The 18,021-nt window shown below is 39.2% G+C and overlaps 1 protein-coding gene across 1 annotated transcript in view; it reads right to left on the bottom strand.

Annotated features, from left to right (window-relative positions):
• Positions 1–18,021, bottom strand: part of LOC124622726 (tubulin polyglutamylase ttll6-like) — a 500,830-nt gene that overhangs the window by 51,868 nt on the left and 430,941 nt on the right. Inside the window, exon 16 of the mRNA XM_047148517.1 lies at positions 3,891–3,962. Within this exon, the coding sequence (XP_047004473.1) occupies positions 3,891–3,962 (72 nt within the window). The remainder of the gene's footprint in view (positions 1–3,890; positions 3,963–18,021) is intronic.

Below are 18,021 nucleotides of genomic sequence, written 5' to 3'. Positions count from 1 at the left end.
GAGTGGTCCAGCTGTCTCTTGGCCAAAGTCTGGAGATGGTAATTCAAGCTGCCAGACACCTACATCACTACCTCTGTCCACATCAAAACTACTAACCATCTTTCCTCCACTTCAACAGCTGCCATCCATTCTATGGCAAGAAGTCCCTCCCATACAGCCTGGTTACCCACAATTGCCACATATGTAGTGACAAGCTCCAAATATGCCAAGGGTCTCATTGAGGCCTTCACAGGGTGTAATTATCCTCCCAACAGTGTCCAGAGATAGATCTCCTGTGCCTTGTCTCACCAGACGCCTACCATCCCCACAGACCCACAGTCTGGGCACAAAGGAGCACTCCTCTTCGTACTTAGTACCATGCAGAAGTGGAATAGCTGAATCACATTCTGCGTCAGGGTTTTGATTATCTCCCATTCTACACTGAAACTTGAAATTCCCTGTTATCCCTCCCCTTCTCCAGCCCATACCCCCTCCTTGCCCCCTCTCACCACTTCAGCTAGATTGCTGCTTACGTCAGATGCAGAGTTGGGTCTTGGCGTTTGGAGACAGTGGTCATGCTTTTGTGTGTGTGTGTGTGTGTGTGTGTGTGTGTGTGTGTGTATCTCTTGGTCTCCCTCTACGATTTTTACCCTCCACGCTGTCCTCCAATACTAAATTGGTGATCCCTCGATGTCTCAGAACATGTCCTACCAACCGATCCCTTCTTCTAGTCAAGTTGTGCCACAAGCTCCTCTTCTACCCAATTCTATTCAATACCTCCTCATTAGTTATGTGGTCTACCCATCTAATGTTCAGCATTCTTCTGTAGCGCCACATTTCAAAAGCTTCTATTCTCTTCTTGTCTAAACTATTTATCGTCCACGTTTCACTTCCATACATGGCTACACTCCATACAAATACTTTCAGAAACGACTTCCTGACACTTAAATCTACACTCGATGTTAACAAATTTTTCTTCTTCAGAAACGCTTTCCTTGCCATTGCCAGTCTACTTTTTATATCCTCTCTACTTCGACCATCATCAGTTATTTTGCTCCCCAAATAGCAAAACTCCTTTACTACTTTAAGTGTCTCATTTTCTAATCTGATTCCCTCAGTATCACCCGACTTAATTCGACTACATTCCATTATCTTAGTTTTGCTTTTGTTGATCTTCATCTTATATCCTCCTTTCAAGACACTGTCCATTCCGTTCAACTGCTCTTCCAAGTCCTTTGCTGTCTCTGACAGAATTACAATGTCATCGGCGAACCTCAAAGTTTTTATTTCTTCTCCATGGATTTTAATTCCTACTCCGAACTTTTCTTTTGTTTCCTTTATTGCTTGCTCAATATACAGATTGAATAACATCGGGGATAGGCTACAACCCTGTCTCACTCCCTTCCCAACCACTGCTTCCCTTTCATGTCCCTCGACTCTTATAACTGCCATCTGCTTTATGTACAAATTGTAAATAGCCTTTCGCTCCCTGTATTTTACCCCTGCCACCTTCAGAATTTGAAAGAGAGTATTCCAATCAATATTGTCAAAAGCTTTCTCTAAGTCTACAAATGCTAGAAACGTATGTTTGCCTTTCCTCAATCTTTCTTCGAAGATAAGTCGTAGGGTCAGAATTGCCTCACATGTTCCAACATTTCTACGGAATCCAAACTGATCTTCCCTGTGGTTGGCTTCTATAAGTTTTTCCATTTGTCTGTAAAGAATTCGAGTTAGTATTTTGCAGCTGTGACTTATTAAACTGATAGTTCGGTAATTTTCACATCTGTCAACAACTGCTTTCTTTGGGATTGGAATTATTATATTCTTCTTGAAGTCTGCGGGTATTTCGCCTGTCTCATACATCTTGCTCACCGGATGGTAGAGTTTTGTCAGGAGTGGCTCTCCCAAGGCTGTCAGTAGTTCTAATGGAATGTTGTCTACTCCGGGGGCCTTGTTTCGACTCAGGTCTTTCAGTGCTCTGTCAAACTCTTCACACAGTATCATAGCTCCCATTTCATCTTCACCTACATCCTCTTCCATTTCCATAATATTGTCGTCAAGTACATCGCCCTTGTATAGACCCTCTATATACTCCTTCCACCTTTCTGCTTTCCCTTCTTTGCTTAGAACTGGGTTTCCATCAAAGCTCTTGATATTCATGCAAGTGGTTCTCCTTTCTCCAAAGGTCTCTTTAATTTTCCTATACGCAGTATCTATCTTACCCCTAGTGAGATAAGCCTCTGCATCCTTACATTTGTCCTCTAGCCATGCCTGCTTAGCCATTTTGCACTTCCTGTCGATCTCATTTTTGAGACGTTTGTATTCCTTTTTGCCTGCTTCATTTACTGCATTTTTATATTTTCTCCTTTCATCAACTAAATTCAGTATTTCTTCTGTTACCCAAGGTTTTCTAATAGCCCTCGTCTTTTTATCTATCTGATCCTCTGCTGCCTTCACTATTTCATCCCTCAAAGTTACTGTATTTCTTTCCCCCATTCCTGCCAGTTGTTCCCTTATGCTGTCCCTGAAACTCTGTACAACCTCTGGTTCTTTCAGTTTATCCAGGTCCCATCTACTTAAATTCCCACCTTTTTGCAATTTCTTCAGTTTTAGTCTACAGTTCATAACCAATAGATTGTGGTCAGAGTCCACATCTGCCCCTGGAAATGTCTTACAATTTAAAACCTGGTTCCTAAATCTCTGTCTTACCATTATATAATCTATCTGATACCTTTTAGTATCTCCAGGGTTCTTCCATGTATACAACCTTCTTTCATGATTCTTGAACCAAGTGTTAGCTATGATTAATTTATGCTCTGTGCAAAATTCTAACAGACGGCTTCCTCTTTCATTTCTTAGCCCCAATCCATATTCACCTACTATGTTTCCTTCTCTCCCTTTTCCTGTGCTTGAATTCCAGTCACCCATGACTATTAAATTTTCGTCTCCCTTCACTATTTGAACAATTTCTTTTATCTCCTCATACATTTCATCAATTTCTTCATCATCTGCAGAGCTAGTTGGCATATAAACTTGTACTACTGCAGTAGGCGTGGGCTTCGTGTCTATCTTGGCCACAATAATGCGTTTACTATGCTGTTTGTAGTAGCTTACCCTTACTCCTATTTTTTTATTCATTATTAAACCTACTCCTGCTTTACCCCTATTTGATTTTGTATTTATAGCCCTGCATTCACCTGACCAAAAGTCTTGTTCCTCCTGCCACCGAACTTCACTAATTCCCACTATATCTAACTTTAACCTATCCATTTCCCTTTTTAAATTTTCTAACCTACCTGCCCGATTAAGGGATCTGACATTCCACGCTCCGATCCGTAGAATGCCAGTTTTCTTTCTCATGCTTTACATATTATTGTATTATTTGGTAGATGGACTGAAAGATGATGAACTGATTATTTGACAGAACCACTTTACTTTTAGTAACTTTTTCTGTAACAGAACTGCATTATGATGTCTATTTGTGCTGTAGTTTTATTACAAAGTTTTGAAGTGTCTTTTGTACCAGTATCAATAATTTAGATATGCGCATTATGAAACTATTAATTCACATTTGTGGACCCAACAGAATCTTTAAAGTGAGGCGAAATAAAGTTACACAACTGTGAGAAGAATGTACATAAAGTACAGGAATAGTTCAATAATCTACAATCTGTATACAAATCAATTAGGAGTCACAAAAGAGCTCTGCTTTTGAACTTCAGCACATTTTTTGAACTTTTTGTGGTCGTATCTGTCCGCTGCTCAATATTTCTAATACGTGGAGAGTGTTTTTCACTACTCATTAAATACTTTACACTTCTGCTCTAATGAAACAAAATTCTGTAGATTATAATGAAATCAACAAATCTTATTGCTTTCTTAGCAGCATTAAAATAAAAGGAATGCTATACCTGCCAAAGGATGCACATTTATAGCATCTGATATGTGGAAAAGGGATCCAGACAGAAAAGTATCATCTTCAGCTGAAACAGAAATTAAATTATTGGATTGTAAAATTATCATACAACTTCTGAAATGGAATGTACACACAACATATGATAACTTATAAACATAAAGGATATTTGTAAGTAGAACATATAAAAGGTCAGTACAAAGTATCTGAATTTCTACTCTTACATTTGTTAGTTGACAGTAGTGCTCACTGCAGGCAAATTTTAGATAAACTGCATATCTGCCATTACCTCTAACCCTTTTGTAGAATAACTGTGTCATATTTTGCTACGGTGCCATAGCCACACAAATGAGTGAATGTACATGTCCTGGAAGATTATGTCATCAGATAATATTTTGTAAAAGTATGTTAACTAACTGATGTGCAGATCAACTCAATGAAAAAGATTTATAAGTACATGGCAGGCAGAACTAGGTTTAATAAATTTATCAACTAGCACCTCATTTTATTACCCACGTTACTGCACAGGAATTGTACAGATGGATTTTCATTAACTGTATGCCCATTGTTACGTATACATGGTGGAACCACTACAAGCCATTTGACAAAATCTGAACATTACCTGATGTAAAAAATGGTGTTTATGCTTTCTTCACCCTGCCTTTTTCATGACCTCCTTTGGCAGGTGTATGGGAGGGTGCGACATTGACGTGCGTACAAAAAAAAAAAAAATGGCAAAGTGTCCCATAAGGCTCCTAGTTTGGCAACACCCTTGGTGACGCCCATGTAGCTTTGTTTGGCATTTAAACATGTCTCTGGACAGACACACTCACTCCCAGTGGGACAAGCAACCCTTTCGAGACCCCTCAGCTATATGGCACTAACCTGTGGCTCCAGTACCTGCTGGCTACATGCCAGATACCTGAGAGGTGCCAAAAGGTTGCCTACCTCATCATCATCTAGGAATGTGGAATGCATATGGCTGTACAGAGACATTTTTATAGTGACCATTAGGGACATGAGGGTGGCATTGTGAGTGTTGCCAAACTGTGCTTTTTTACAGGAACCCTTTGCATTTTTTTATTCACATGTGTGCCAACATGGAGGTATGAAAATGCATAAACACCCTTTTCTGCTTTGTTTCACATTCAGATTTCATCATATGGTTTTGAACAGTCCCTGTAGTGTTTCAGAGCAAAAATTGTGGCCAAGCTACACTCCTTTACTCCAAAGAGTGGGAGGGTATGAGTAGTGCCAAAAGTTGTCAAGAACAATGTACTTTGCACATTGCACTGCAAACTGTTATTTTTGACTGCAAATTGTGTGAAAATGAACACCCCAAGGGAACGGGTGATTTCATTCATGCCCTTTATGACACCTCCAGATGCCTTCCGTGTCAATCTGAGCAGTGGTGTGTCCAAAATGTTTCCCTCAGCTCGCACAAGAAAACTACATGATTTCAAAGCTGGGCATCCTGGTTCTGACCACTATCACATGGTCAGCAAGAGAAGGGATCAGATGGTATGACACGTCCATGGTGGTGTTGGGTGGAATATGGTGCAAATTTCACTTAATTAACCCCCAGTAACTTCACACAAACTACTAAGCTCTAGTCTTTTTAGCACATGTCAATGCCTTGTTATTCAAGTCGTCACTGATCTCAAGTGTGAAATCATAGGATCCCACACTTCTGAACTATTTTAGATCAAGGTTATGTAGAAACCTTCGCGCCACATTTTGAACTTCTGTGTCACAATGGGAGAAAACGATGGGGTTTCAAAAAAGTGACCCTGTGATTTTATTGTGCAAAAAAAATGGTTCAAATGGCTCTGAGCACTATGGGACTCAACTGCTGAGGTCATTAGTCCCCTAGAACTTAGAACTAGTTAAACCTAACCAACCTAAGGACATCACAAACATCCATGCCCGAGGCAGGATTCGAACCTGCGACCGTAGCGGTCTTGCAGTTCCAGACTGCAGCGCCTTTAACCGCACGGCCACTTCGGCCGGCTTTTATTGTGCAGCATATGTCACTAGGTCATATTGTAATATCTCAGGGAGGACCCTATAACATTTAGGGCTGTAGAGAAAATGTAGAAGAACTGTGGCCGAAGGATAGTTGACCATACACTAGATAGATATGTCTCTAGCAGAACAGTTTATCATTGGAGGGACCGTCCATAGTACACATTCACCGTAAAGACATTTTTAAAGAAAAAGACTAGTGCAAAATAAATGTAAAATGAAGCACAGGTCTTTATGTAGGGTGTCCCATGAGGAATAGCCAATATTTGGCGATAAGACAGGTACAATCATTTGAAGCAAAAAACTTCATATTGGCATATGCCCTATTCTGAATGGTTTCTGAGACAGAACACATTTAATGTACATTTTAATTTATTTCTGTATTATTCAATACACTGTCAGGTTTATGAGGTGGATTCAAAAAGAAACTGAACTTTTCAAATAGCACACCAACCAGAAGAGAGAGTGCACTGCAGCTCCAGAGCACATCTAGCAGCAGATTTCCCTCATGTTGCTCAAACAATTAGCAAGTGAACCACAACAACTGAAGTAAACGTGTGTACAACCTGCTTATTGGATTAGTACAATGAAGGAGCTTGAAGAGCAATGTGTGTGGAGTAATTCTGCTACAAACCTGGCAAAACTTTCACAGAGACATTTCAAATGCTTAGCCAAGCATACAGGGAAGACTGTATGAGTCTCATGTATTGGTATGAGTGGATTAAACATTTTCAACAGGGCAGAATGTTGGTCTGTGATTAGTCCAAGTCTGCACATCTTTCCACATCAACAGATGATAGCCATGTGGATAGTGTTCATGCTGTGATTTGCAGAAAACATTGTTTAACTGTTTGGGAAGTTGCTGAGAAGGTGGACATCAGCATAGCATCATGCCATCAAATTTTGAGTGAAAAACTTGAGATGCATTGTCTCAGGGCAAAATTCATACCACGTTTTGTAGTGACTAGAGAATTTCGGTGTAAATTCTAGAGACAATCGGCCTTCCACCGCCTTGAACACCCGATATTTTAAAAGTAAGTAAGAGAGCGGAAACATATCTACTGGGCCACTGGTTTCTGTGTGCAGGTTGTAAGTTTGTAATGAGAAGACGATAAGCGGGGCAGTTGAACGACGCCGACAAGTGTTTGCCACAAGAGCCACAGATACAGTGTGAGAGGACACGGAGTAATTAAATGCTATTCTTTGCTGTGTTAGTGAATGTGATTGTTGAAAAAAAGAAAAAAAAGAAAGAAAGAAAGAAAAATGACCTTTTGACTATAGACTTTTAACTTACTTCATGTCTTATCTCTAAACGAAGCAAGACACATGGGATGTCTATGAATTATTTGGTTGTTTTTGAATTGCTGGTGGTTAAAAGCTCGAAATACGAGTGAAATACGAGAAGACAGAAATATTTACATGTGAAATGCGAGAATGTTATTCTGCATAATCCAATACATCATTAATTGGTGAAAACATAAAGTTTGTATATTTACTCCACACGTTCTATTGTCAGAAACCATTGGAACATGGTGACTGACGAGATCAGGACTCGAAGAAAGAGGAATTTTCAAACGAAATCAAGATAAAAAAATGTTGTGAGTTGCCATAGCAACAAATGGTAACAAGACAGGGAAATTGTTTCGCAGAGTTGGATTCTGCATAAACGGTAAAAAGGCATGAAAATTAATAAATACTATACAAGAAAGGACACAAGGAAAATCTTAAACTAAGAAGAGTTACGACGAGATCTATTCGACAACGAAGATCCAGTGTGGAGAGTAAGCAGCCCTCACTCACATTGTGGGGGCATGGACCTCGTAACCAGCAGCCTATGCCAACGACGCCAGCTGCTGCTCACCGGTGCTGACTACAAATCCGTTCACCAACACCAACGCTGAAACCAACCTTTGATGCTGCCGGCACCTGTGCTGTTGACCGGTGCTAATTCCACACCTGCTTACTGATGCAGCCTAAAACTCTAAGCTGGGTGAGTGAAAGACAATTAATTGAGTGTGAAGTTTAGGACGCTGTTCAATAATAGACTGCTAGTATAGTTATTATACTCAGAGGTGAATTTTTTAAAATGATAAATTGATCTAAAAATAAGAAAAATATGGATAATACTAAAAAAACTGGGGAAACATCAGAACCAGCCATGGCCATGACAGTGACAAAAGAAATGCCAGACTGGATTGAGGTAGCAAATTTAATTAAAGCACAAAGTCTTAAATTAGACTCAGTGAATACTCAACTAAATGCTAGATTAGATGACCAAAGTGCAGCTGCAAATGCTGAAATTGCAACTTTAAGTGAAAAATTAGATGCACAGAGTGCAAATTCAGCTACTTTAAGAAATAATTAAGTCTTAAGTTAGATTCGGTAAATACACAGTTAAATGATAGATTAGATGAACAGAAGGCAGATTCAGCTGCTATAAGAAAGGAACTAAGTGCTTCTGTAAGTGAAAAACTAGAAGCACAGGGTGAGGTTTTAAATGCTAAGTTCAGTGCCTTAAATGATAAAGTGGAGAGTTTGCAATTAGATTTAAAGAATGAATTAAGTAATTCCCTGACCATCCATGTAAACCAACTGTTCACTGACTTTAGTCAGACCCAGAGTAACCAATTTCAGGACTTAGCTAAAAAACTAGAATTTGATATTGAAGATAAATGTAATAATGTAGAATCTGAATTCAATGAAAAATTAGCATCATTTCAAAGTATATGTAATGTTACATTTGATGCGGTAAAGCAGAGATTACAACATCACACACAATAAATATAAACAGTCTGGAGAAACAAGTAGAAGAGACGATAGACAGAAAAGTTGCCATGAGAGTATCCTCTGACAACGTGTCTCCAATTTTATCTTCTGAACTTAGTAATACCAAGTGAAATGTAGAAGAACTGTGGAAAGAATTCAAACTGATGCAGGACAAAATAGATAATAGAGTGACTTCTCCCAACATAGTATTAACTAGTAAAGTAATGACAGATTTACAATGGGGACCAAATTCAGGGTTATCTAGACAGTTCCCTAAGTTTAAGCCAGATGGGGAAGTACATCCTACTCATTTTTGAAAAGGTTCAATCAAGCCTTGCCCAAGACTTGGGAAGACTCAAGAAAGATTGAATTTGCAGTGGGGTACCTTTTGGCAGAAGCTTCAGAGTGGGGCAGAGTGAACATAGAGAATTTTTCATCTAGGGCAGACTTCCAGAAAAAGCTTACGGAGAAGTATTGGTCAGCAAGTGCCCAGGAAAAACTAATATCCAACTTTTGGGACCCAAAATATTATAACACTTTGTGGGGTATGATGCAAAAGTATTTCGACTGAAATTGAATGAGAGTGCAGTACTTAGATAAGCACATGGAGCAAGAAGGGTTGGTGCAAGTTTTAATGAGACATTTACCCATTTGCATAAGGAAGGATATATTACGTAGCGGGTGGAAAACTGTAGAAGAATTATTGTCCTTTGTAGACGCACTTGATGCCTTAAACAAAGACCACAATGGGAACATACATCAAAATGAAAATCAGAATTTCAGAAGAGGTAGTAATAACAGTAATAGCAATTTTAAGAAACATGAGGCCAACTTTAGCTATATTATACCAGTGTAACCGGAATAAGGGTAATGAAGATTATCAGAAGAAGCATCCACCTTCGAATTTAGATCCAGTTACTTCACAAGAAATTGTACCCGGTAGTAGGAGTACAAAATGATAACGTAATACCCCGATTTGGTAACCAACCAGTGATCACCAATAATGAGGAAAACATAAGAGTGATCTGGATCCAGAGCCGGGGCCCAGGTCATTAAAATACATTAGGAGGCCTGGTTTATAATAGGTATGTTAATTTCATGCATAAAATACCAACCAAAGAATGGTTGTTACTGGAAGAACCAAGCTTAACTACCATTAATCCACAGCCAATAATGACAGGAAAAGTGGAGGATTTTGAAGTTAACATATTTATAGATTCCGGGAGTGAAGTGTTACTTATTTCTAGCTCTTTCTTTAACACATTACGAATGAAATATCACTTACTGATATTACCAGTAATGGGTGTGTACATAGTTGGTATTACTGGAACAAAGAGCAAAGCTGTAAAACATGAAACCCAGGTGAACTGCAACATTGGGAATATCCCATTTTGTCAGACACTTTTAGTAGTAGAAAATATCAATAGGGATGTGTTATTTGGCCTAGACTGGCTATCAGTATTTGATATCATATTAAATTTTGAGCAGAATTTTCTTTATTTTGGAAAAGATGGCTACAAATACTGTGTAAAGTTTGTGACATACAGCTGTATTGGTATTAAACAACTGAGAGTTGTTGTCTGAGATTAACTGCTACAGCAAGATTGTCACCAGCAATTAATAATGTAAGTCACGTATCACACCATGCTGACATACAAAACAAAGTAAACAAATCTCCAATATCAAACAATGGCCAAAAATTAGATTTATCTATAATTCTACTGGAATATGAAATGGTATTTTCTGGTTGTCCGGGTAGTATTAGTGACTATGTATGTAGATTTAAAATCAAAGATAGTACTCCATTTTTCTGTAAGCCTTATCCAATACCAGTAAGTTTAAAAGAATCAGTTAAGGAAGCAATTGACAAAATGATTAACAATAACATAATAGAACGTAGCTCTAGCATCACAAATAACCCCTTGGTAGTAGTAAAAAAGGCTACTGGAAGTGTGTGGTTAGTACTAGATGTGCATACTTTAAATAAGCATATAGAGACGGAACGAGACAGATCCATTAACATTGATGAATTATTGTCCAAATTTGAGAAAGCAAAGTAGTTTAGCATGATGGACCTCACTGATGGATATTGGCAAATTTGGTTACATCCGGAATCAAAGAAATACTAAACACCTTTTTCCAAAGCTGTTTCACAGAGGAAGACCGCACTGCAGTTCCTTCTCTAAATCCTCGCACAAACGAAAAAATGGCTGACATCGAAATAAGTGTCCAAGGAATAAAAAAGCAACTGGAATCACTCAATAGAGGAAAGTCCACTGGACCTGATGGGATACCAATTCGATTCTACACAGAGTACGCGAAAGAACTTGCCCCCCTTCTAACAGCCGTGTACCGCAAGTCTCTAGAGGAACGGAGGGTTCCACATGATTGGAAAAGAGCACAGGTAGTCCCAGTCTTCAAGAAGGGTCGTCGAGCAGATGGGCAAAACTATAGACCTATATCTCTGACGTCGATCTCTTGTAGAATTTTAGAACATGTTTTTTGCTCGCGTATCATGTCATTTCTGGAAACCCAGAATCTACTATGTAGGAATCAACATGGATTCCGGAAACAGCGATCGTGTGAGACCCAACTCGCTTTATTTGTTCATGAGACCCAGAAAATATTAGATACAGGCTCCCAGGTAGATGCTATTTTTCTTGACTTCCGGAAGGCGTTCGATACAGTTCCGCACTGTCGCCTGATAAACAAAGTAAGAGCCTACGGAATATCAGACCAGCTGTGTGGCTGGATTGAAGAGTTTTTAGCAAACAGAACACAGCATGTTGTTATCAATGGAGAGACGTCTACAGACATTAAAGTAACCTCTGGCGTGCCACAGGGGAGTGTTATGGGACCATTGCTTTTCACAATATATATAAATGACCTAGTAGATAGTGTCGGAAGTTCCATGCGGCTTTTCGCGGATGATAATGTAGTATACAGAGAAGTTGCAGCATTAGAAAATTGTAGCGAAATGCAGGAAGATCTGCAGCGGATAGGCACTTGGTGCAGGGAGTGGCAACTGACCCTTAACATAGACAAATGTAATGTATTGCGAATACATAGAAAGAAGGATCCTTTATTGTATGATTATATGATAGCGGAACAAACACTGGTAGCAGTTACTTCTGTAAAATATCTGGGAGTATGCGTGCGGAACGATTTGAAGTGGAATGATCATATAAAATTAATTGTTGATAAGGCGGGTACCAGGTTGAGATTCATTGGGAGAGTGCTTAGAAAATGTAGTCCATCAACAAAGGAGGTGGCTTACAAAACACTCGTTCGACCTATACTTGAGTATTTCTCATCAGTGTGGGATCCGTACCAGATCGGTCTGACGGAGGAGATAGAGAAGATCCAAAGAAGAGCGGCGCGTTTCGTCACAGGGTTATTTGGTAAGCGTGATAGCATTACGGAGATGTTTAATAAACTCAAGTGGCAGACTCTGCAAGAGAGGCGCTCTGCATCGCGGTGTAGCTTGCTCGCCAGGTTTCGAGAGGGTGCGTTTCTGGATGAGGTATCGAATATATTGCTTCCCCCTACTTATACCTCCCGAGGAGATCACGAATGTAAAATTAGAGAGATTAGAGCGCGCACGGAGGCTTTCAGACAGTCGTTCTTCCCGCGAACCATACGCGACTGGAACAGGAAAGGGAGGTAATGACAGTGGCACGTAAAGTGCCCTCCGCCACACACCGTTGGGTGGCTTGCGGAGTATCAGTGTAGATGTAGATGTAGATGTAGAATATACAGTGTTTCTATTTGATGAGAAATCGTATCATTTTAATGTGTTACCATTCAGACTAAATATCTCAGTATCCGTGTTTATACATGCACTGGATGAGGCGTTAGGAAAGGAATTCTTAAAGAATTTAATAATATATGTAGATGATATAATAGTAATCTCATCTACCTGGGAGGAGCATTGCCTGATCTGGAGTAAAACTCTGAAAAAGGTTTAAAGAAAAAGTTATTATGGTAAAATTGTCTAAATCACACTTTGCGAGGCAAGAGCTTAAGTTTTTAGGGCATATTGTAGGAGTGCAAGGAATTAGAACCAGATCGGGGACATATAAAGGCCATTAAGGAGTGTCCACCTCCTAAAAACATTAGACAGTTGAAGGGATTTATTGGAATGGTCGCATACTACAGATGATATATATGAAGTCATGAGCTGAACGACCCAGCGTTTGAAAATATAAAAAGGTCACTGGTCGAATCACCCATATTACACCATCTGGTTATGGGCGAGCCATTCAAAATTTCAACAGATGCATCCGACTATGGTATAGCAGCAGAACTGGGGTCTGGAAAGTACAAATCACAGATTTATAGCTTTTGCTAGCAGAGTCTCGACAAACATGAATTAAACTATACAGTCACTGAAAAGAACTATTAGCTATAGTATGGGGTATACAAAATTCCAAACACTAGTTGGGGGTCAGAAATACACATATATATGGATCACCAAGCTCTATCCTTTTTAATGAGTAGTTGGTTATTACATAGTAGATTAATGTGGTGGATGTTGTTCCTACAGGAATATGACATTAAAAAACAGTATATAGAAGGTTCTGAAAATATTGTACCTGGCACTTTGTCTAGGTTACCTGTAGGCCACAAAGAGTTAAAACGTACAGAAGGGCCCGGTGTAATTTTTGTGATTAACTTTTTGACAGTAGAATGTCCACATAACAGGGAACAAGAAATGGCTCGAAGAATAACCGAAAACATCCATCATGATGACTACTTTACAGAAATATTTACTATGTGTATTAGAAAGTCTTTACTTCCTAATCAAGCAGAGAAATGGAAGGTTATAGGGAATAATTTGTTTTGAAGAGACAGTATAACATCGCAACGTTGGTGCTTATGCATCCTGAAGTTAATGGAGGATGAGATTTTGTGGTATGTTCATACTGGATATGGACATTTTGGGATAAAAAAATGTATTGCCCATATGAATAAGTTCTACTATTTTAAGAAACTAGGACATAAGATAGCATCTTTAATTAGGACTTGTGAAATCTGTCAGAATGTGAAAGAGAGTAACACTCGTATTAAATACAAAATGTATCCAATCACTCCTAAGACATTACACGATCTTACAGCAGTGGATTTCTTTGGAGCACTTTCAAAAGTGCGAGAAGTATCATACATTTTTGTACTCATAGAGTGTTGGTCGAAGTATGTTAAGTAGTAGCCCATTAAGAAAAACAAATACACCAACCATGATACACTGTCTGCAACAATACTTTCTCAAGGTAGACAAACCAAAACGATTTCTATCCGACCATGGGCCACAATTTGTCAGTAACAAATTTAAAGAATTTCTAGCATGGGAGGATATTTGTCAAGTATTGATATCCAACTATAACCCATTGTCAAATCCATGTGAATGAGTAATGAAAGAGATTGGGAAATTATGCCGCACTTTCTGACATGAAAGACATACATTATGGGCAATGAAGATCAAAGACATTGAACTTATTTTAAATGAACTACCACATTTATCAACTGGATTTACACCTTTAGTAGTAATAGGCAAACCTTTTATAGCAGAACATCTTATTGAATGTTTCATTTGGCCTGAACAACCTACTGATGATTACCAACTTAAACAGGAAATAGTCTCAAAGAACCTAGTTGACAAAGCACAACAACGAGTAAGTAGACATAATGAGAAGGCTATCAAACCTCAGTACAAGGTCGATGACCTAGTTCTCATAAAACAGCATCCTCAAAGCTCTGCCCTGAAGAAGGAGACACATAAATTTTTCCAAAAGTATGAAGGACCTTACCGAGTACAAGCGGTAATACATCCCAAGGCCTTATTTTTAGTAAATCCTATAACAGGATCAGAGAAAGGAAAATACAATGTTAAGGATATAAAGTTGTGTATCTCCCAGGGATGTTAACATTCTGTGTTAATGAGCGGAGTGACGACCGTCGGATCCCTAGTTGTTTTCGATGTTTCTTCTGCAATAAAATTTTCCTGCATCGAATTCCCCCAACTTCTTAAACTATCCCCCTACCTCTTATGTGCCTGCTAAGTCATCTTCACACTCCGCTCTAGTCAGCAGTGGTCTTGATTGTAATGTCAACAGCAGCCAACTCTGGAGGAGTGTGTCCACTAAGTATTTGGAAGAAGTCATCCTCGGTTGTTACAGGATCGCGCCTGATATGTATTTAAGTCGCCTTCATGCTCCGCTCTAGTCAGTAGTGGTCTTGATTGTATTTCTGACAGCAGCTGATGCTCTCCATGTATAGTTAGGTCTTATTTTTGCCTAGCCAGCCAGTCCCTCCTGCCATCTACGTATAGTTAGGTCTTATTTTTGCCTAAGCTATTCTTTGAAAGTAATCCCTTATCCAGTTGCTCTATGCAAACCTGGGTGCAGATTAATAAACTGCAAAGAATATTAGATTAATAGAAAATATGATACATAATTTTGTATGTAATGCAGAATGTTCTTCTACCTTTTATGAGATGTGATGTATAGGGGAGGGTTTATATTAGTTTTTGGAGGGGTCGGTAGTGTAAGTACAAACATGGCTAACACAGAACACACACCACACCTTCCAAACGACCCTTGCAAACAAGTGTGACTGATTCTTCACCATTTGCCGTTCCATAGGTGTTGCTAAGATTTTTCTTCAGGGACCTCAAGGGTGAAGGTGAGAATGTCCGTTCTGTAGGGGACGATTAACACCATACCTCCTCTGGCCTTTCTCTCAAGTACTGGCGAGGTAGGGATCCTAGGGAAGGGGGGTGGGAAGGGTTTCCTGTCTATGGGGCTATATTCTTTCTCTTCTTTGATCTTAGCAACCATTTCTACTTTTTCCTTTCTTACTTCTCATTTTAGTACCTGTCTATCTTTCCCTCTTTATATATTCATGTACTTCTATCACAGAAGTCCTTCTCATTTTCCATGGTTTCCAATCAATTCAACTTATTTTAATAAGTAGGCTGAAGAATCAGGCTACACAAACACACTTATGCATACACACAAAAAATACAATTACGCAAACAATGATCTTACACATCAAAAAGAGAGAACCGTAAAGGGTTGTAGGGGGAAAGGAATGTGTACATTGAGAAAGGATGACATTGAGAAAGGATGCACACACTGTCGTTTACTGTGATGGTTCTAGATCACACACATGGTTACATGGGGACATTTTAGGGAAATATGCACACACTGTCATTCACTATAATGGCTCTACATTGCCTACGTACGAGAAAGAAACTATCATGTATATATACAGGGTGGTCCATTGATTGTGACTGGGCCAAATATCTCATGAAATAAGCATCAAACGAAAAGCTACAAAGAACGAAACTCATCTAGCTTGAAGGGGGAAACCAGATGGCGCTATGGTTGGCCCGCTACATGGCACTCCCATGGGTCAAATGGATATCAGCTGCATTTTTTAAATAGGAACCCCCATGTTTTTATTACATATTCATGTAGTACATAAAGAAATATGAATGTTTTAGTTGGACCACTTTTTTCGCTTTGTGATAGACGGTGCTGTAATCAAACGTATAAGTACGTGGTATCATGTAACATTCCACCAGTGTGGAACGTATTTGCTTCGTGATACATTACCTGTGTTAAAATGGACCGTTTACCAGTTGCGGAAAAGGTCAATATTGTGTTGATGTATGGCTATTGTGATCAAAATGCCCAACGGGCGTGTGGTATGTATGCTGCTCGGTATCCTGGACGACATCATCCAAGTGTCCGGACCATTCGCCAGATAGTCACGTTACTTAAGGAAACAGGAAGTGTTCAGCCACATGTGAAACATCAACCATGACCTCCAACAAATGATGATGCCCAAGTAGGTGTTTTAGCTGCTGTCACGGCTAATCCGCACTTCAGTAGCGGACAAATTGCGTGAGAATTGGGAATCTGAAAAACGTCGGTGTTGAGAATGCTACATCAACATCGATTGCACCCATACCATATTTCTATGTACCAGGAATTGCATGGTGACGACTTTGAACATCATGTACAGTTCTGCCACTGGGTACAAGAGAAGTTATGGGACGATGACAGATTTTTTTGCACGTGTTCTATTTAGCGACGAAGTGTCATTCACCAACAGCGGTAATGTAAACCGATAATATGCACTATTGGGAAACAGAAAATCCATGATGGCAGTGACAAGTGGAACATCAGCGACCTTGGCGGGTTAATGTATGGTGCGGCAATATGGGAGGAAGGATAATTCGCCCCCATTTTATCAATGGCAATCTAAATGGTGCAATGTATGCTGATTTCCTACATAATGTTCTACCGATGTTACTACAAGATGTTTCACTGCTTGACAGAATGGCACTGTACTTCCAACATGATGGATGTCCGGCACATAGCTTACGTGCAGCTGAATTGGTAAAATTTCTTTCTGTGGCGAAAGATGAAGGATATTTGCTGTCGTGATCCACCAACAATGCCTGACAACATGCATCAGTCATTGTCAATGCATGTGCGAACATTACGGAAGGCGAACTACTCGCTGTTGAGAGGAATGTCGTTACACGTATTGCCAAATGCATTGAGGTTGACGGACATCATTTTGAGCATTTATTGCATTAATGTGGTATTTACAGGTAATCACACTGTAACAGCATGTGTTCTCAGAAACGATAAGTTCACAAAGATACATGTATCACATTGGAACAACTGAAATAAAATGTTCAAACGTACATATGTTCTGTATTTTAATTTAAAAAAGCCCACCTGTTACCAACTGTTCGTCTAAAATTGTGAGCCGTATGTTTGTGACTATTACAGTGCCATCTATCACAAAGCGAAAAAAGTGGTCCAACTAAAACATTCACATTTCTTTATGTACTACACAAATATGTAATAAAAAAAGGGGGTTCCTATTTAAAAAAACGCTGTTGATATCCGTTTGACCTATGGCAGTTCCATCTAGCTGGCCAACCATAGTGCCATCTGGTTTCCCCCTTCAAGCTAGACAAGTTTTGTTCTTCGTAGTTTTTTTGTTTGACGCTTATTTCGTGAGATATTTCGCCCGGTTACAATCAATGGACCACCGTGTATATATAAGAATAGAACGATGATGATTCTATATCACATATATATAAACCTATGATAATTCTACATCAGGGATACATGTGAAGGAAGTGTGAGTAATTAAGGAGAGCATAAGCCAAGGAGGAATTAATGCGTATAAGCCAAGGAGGAACTAATTGTGATAGTTATTCAGGAATGTCAGTTGAACATTTGTTCTGATGATTTGAAGGATAGTGGGACAAGTATAGCATAAGTAAAGGTATGATATATTGAGTAGTGTATATA

Source organism: Schistocerca americana, chromosome 7 (genome assembly GCF_021461395.2).
Source record: "Schistocerca americana isolate TAMUIC-IGC-003095 chromosome 7, iqSchAmer2.1, whole genome shotgun sequence".
Lineage (NCBI taxonomy): Eukaryota > Metazoa > Arthropoda > Insecta > Orthoptera > Acrididae > Schistocerca > Schistocerca americana.
This window is presented reverse-complemented; position numbering and strand designations above follow the sequence as displayed.